Below are 4,098 nucleotides of genomic sequence, written 5' to 3'. Positions count from 1 at the left end.
AGGTTAACCCAGGATCAAGCGTGCACATGTATGTTTACGAAGGAAATTTTAGGTTGTTGAAAGAGCACACATATATTGAACCATTATTGGGTACCATAGGATCAGAACACGTGAATAAGGAAAGAGGTTAATGTTCCAAAAAACATTAACAACTCCTGCTTCAAACAGAACATGAGGCACACAAAAATGTGGACTAATCAAGACGTCATATGTACTAAACAAATGAAGTTATGAACTATAGAATGAGCAGATCCATGTACACTTGTGCCCAGGATGAAAGGTTGTTGAAGTGTGTTAACAAAACCCTACCCGGTAGAGCAGATCCATGTACACTTGTGCTGCTGCTAGTATTCGAATCCGCTCCTTTACATGACTTCGGTGAACTACGGAACTAAGCACATACAATTCCAAAAAATAAAGGAAGACTGATGAACCTGGGAGCAGATTGAAGATCACGGTCGTGCCTGAAGAATGGAAGATCTGGGCTGCAACAAGACGAATCGAAGCGAGCAAGTCCGGATCTGAGGATGTCGTCCACGCTCGGAGTGGAAAAGAACGAATGCGGCGACGAAGAGCCTCTGCGGAGTCGGATTTGTGGGCGCTTCGTCTTCCGACGCGAACGGGATTGAGTGCTCACGAACTCGACGTGCTCCACTTGGTCCTGCTCGCCGCCGATCTCCACCGGCTCAGAATCGGCCTTCCGCCGGCAATCCGCCGCCGTGTCGCCCGATTTCGCCCCACTTCGACAGACGCGTCAAGAGGGAGCGAAGTGGACCGGGAACTTTCCTCGGTGTGGCCGGCTTCCGTGATAAGCAGGAGCGGGAGAGTGAATAGTGCACCCCTCTATCTGGCATGAGAGAGAAGGGGAGCGCGTCGGAGAGGAGCCCGTAGGGCGCGCCGTTGTGGGGGAAGGGGAACGCTGTTTCTCCTAAACGGTGAATAGTGTCGGGAGAGGGGAGGGAAAGAGAAGAGCGTTGCAGACAGTCTAAGAATCCCTGGGCCCAGGTGGCCTGCAAAGTCAAACGCACGCACCATGCGTCGCGTCATGTTCGGAGCTTCCTCTAAGCATTTGTTTCAGGGCAGCTTCGACTCTGGGAATCAGATCCAAAGCATCAGATTTACTTTGGAAAAGCTTTAACTTATGAATTTTTAATTGCTTCAGATTTTATAGAGTTGAAATGCTTGGCTAAATAAGTAGGATGTGTAACTTATTTTTGAAGATCTATAACACCTGCAGCTGACACCGCATATCAAGCTGATGTAGGCATGTAGCACACGAATATCGATCAAGCTGCAGTTCGTCCAGCACGATCTGCGCAGTCATCACTCGCCAAATCCCATTGCGTCTGCACCATTTGCTAGTTGCTACCTGCTACATCTCCAGATCTTGCATCCTCTTGTCTAGAGTGTTGCAGGTCTCGCCTGCTCTGCCTCTCGATCTCTGCATATCTAGCGAGCAACGCAAGCGCAGCGCCAGAAAAATTAAACTAACACTCCCAGCCTCCCAGGCTAGGCTGGCCGCTCAGCATGCCACGCAGCGCCGACGTGACGCTGCTGTTCTTGGTAGCCGTCCACGCGCTTCTCGTCACTCATGCCGCTCTGCAGGAAGGTTTCTACACGAGCAACACCGACTGCACGGTGGACGTGGAGGCCACCGTGGCGAGCGTCGTCCAGCAGTTCATCTCCGCGGACCGTGGCGTCGGCGCAGGCCTCATCCGTCCGCCTCCACTTCCACGACTGCTTCGTCAAGGTAACACCACGTGTCTTCGAATCTAGAATGAAGATGAGACGCGATGAAATCGACATGCATGATGATCCTGCACCTGCTGCACGTGCCAGGGTTGCGACGGTTCGGTTCTCATCGACGCGAGCCCAGCCAACCCGGACCCGGAGAAGGCGTCGCCGTCGAACGGCGGCCTCCGCGGGCTGGAGGCGATCCAGGAGGCCAAGCGGCAGCTCGAGAGCGCGTGCCCAGGGACCGTGTCCTGCGCCGACATCCTCGCCTTCGCCGCCCGCGACGCGTCCGGTCCAACGTCCTGAGCTCCGGGGCGATCGACTACGGCGTGCCCTCCGGCCGCCGTGACGGGCTCACCTCAGCCGCGTCCGACGACAGCCGGAGCCTGCCCCCGCCGTTCGCCAGGCTCGACCGCCTCACGGAGCTCTTCGCCGCCAAGGGGTTCACGCAGGACGAGCTGGTCACGCTCTCCGGCGCGCACTCCGTCGGCCGCGCTCACTGCGCGTCCTTCTCGCACCGGATACACATACACCCCACCGTAAGCGAGACCATGGACGCGCAGTACGGCGCCGGACTGCAGCAGCGGTGTCCCACGGACGCCGGGGACGCGGTGGACCAGGACCAGGCCACGCCGGCCGACCTCGACAATCAGTACTACAGGAACCTGCTCGCCGGGAAGGTGCTCTTCCGCTCGGACTGGGCGCTCATCAGCGACAACACGACGAGCCAGATGGTGCCGGACAACGCGGGGAACCAGGCGCAGTGGGCAGCCAAGTTTGTCGACGCCATGCGCAAGATGGGCGCCTTGGACGTCGTCACCGACTCACCGGCGACCTGCAGGGCGAAGTAAGGAGCTTCTGCAACGTCACCAACAGAGGCTAACGGAACCGCCGGAGGGGCGTCATCACCGGCGAACCGGCAGTGTGAAAAATTGCGTCGTCATGATTCATGAACGTACATAAGGGTAACACAATTTAAGTACGTACGTACTGCATTGTTTGTAATATGTTAGATACACACACTCCAGTATTCACACGGAAGTGTGTTGGTGACGTACAGTCAAGCTATACTACAAAGATCGACATTATACATAATTTACACTCAAAAAATTCAAGATAATATTTTTATTGTATCAATTACGCTATATTAATCACGAAAAGGATGAGGTGATTTTGCTAGCTGCCTCTGCTTCACGCAGTTGACTCTGAGAGTGACCAAGACTGCCACTGAAGTTTCGGTCCAGTTTCCTGTTATCGGAATGGACCGATAACAGTTTTCCACCGTTTTTTTAATTCATCCAAATTTGAAAAAAGTTACAATTTTTTAAATATATGTGATTAAAACTACAGGTTCTCGTGGTATATTCTATATTATTTTATTTTAAAAAAAATTAATCAACATTTTTGGTTAAAAACAGTAAAACCTAGTAAAAACAACGAGAAAATCGGTAAAAACAGCTGTTTCTGGCCGAAAAAAAAAATCCAAGAAACTGTTTTATTTGAATTTGAAAGTATAAACCGGTCAAAAAAATTCAAAACTCAGCAAAAACCTGTTTCTCAGTCAAGAAGACCTGTTTATCGCTATTATTGGTGATTTACTGAGGGTATGCGTCGGTTATTTACCGGTTCTCAAAAGTTTTTGTATTTAAAATCTAAACCATCTAGTTTTGACGGAAACTGTCGGTTTACCGACGGTATACCGTTCTTGGTGGCTACCGATTATTGGATTTTCAAACGGTTTCGTAAACTTTGGTTCCAGCCAAATGGCACCCTTCACTTGGGCAAAGAAATTCATGAAATCCGATGTTTGGGAGGTCTTTGGCAAGAACATGACAACCATTAGCATTAAGATTCTTGACCAGTGCCCCCTACAAGATCTTACCCGCGTCAATGAAGAGCCCAGTTCCGTCACCCTCCTCCCTCAGGGATTGTTTGTTTTCAGCTTAATCTATGTGGATTGAATGAGATTGTGTGGGTTTAAATCTGTTGGGGGCCTTCATCTTTCGAAGGTCATCAAAAACACGACTAACCTATTTTTCAGTATAGTATACTGTCACAGGAAGTTTCGGCTTTAAGATGAAGGTGTGCATTGTATGAAAAGCGTGATCTAGAAGAAGGATGGATCAACTCTGAAGCTGTGGCTCAGCACAAGGACGATGGTGGAAGATGAAACCGACCTAAAAGGAAAAAAACTGCTTAGTCCTCGACAGCTTACCTTTTGGCTAACAGTAAATGTCAGGGACATGAATGTAATTTTGCCTAGGCTACGTCCTGTGCTTATAAATAGATGAACAGTAAAACCGTACTGTTCACGCTGACTTGTAATCACTCACACGTCACTCCTGCTTTTTCACCTTCTGTCGA

General features: G+C 50.3%; 1 protein-coding gene across 1 annotated transcript; it reads left to right on the top strand.

The window, feature by feature from the left end:
- The first annotated feature begins 1,527 nt into the window (after positions 1–1,527).
- On the top strand, positions 1,528–2,870 carry LOC103651934 (peroxidase 5). Its single transcript, XM_020550773.1, has 2 exons — positions 1,528–1,750; positions 1,840–2,870. The coding sequence occupies exons 1-2, from the start codon at positions 1,528–1,530 to the stop codon at positions 2,583–2,585; spliced, it is 969 nt and encodes a 322-aa protein (XP_020406362.1). The 3' UTR covers positions 2,586–2,870.
- Positions 2,871–4,098: the final 1,228 nt, after the last annotated feature.

The sequence above is a fragment of the Zea mays genome, chromosome 3, assembly GCF_902167145.1.
Source record: "Zea mays cultivar B73 chromosome 3, Zm-B73-REFERENCE-NAM-5.0, whole genome shotgun sequence".
In the NCBI taxonomy this organism is placed as follows: Eukaryota; Viridiplantae; Streptophyta; class Magnoliopsida; order Poales; family Poaceae; genus Zea; species Zea mays.
Note: the sequence above shows the minus strand (reverse complement) of the source record. Positions and strands in the feature narration are given on the sequence as shown.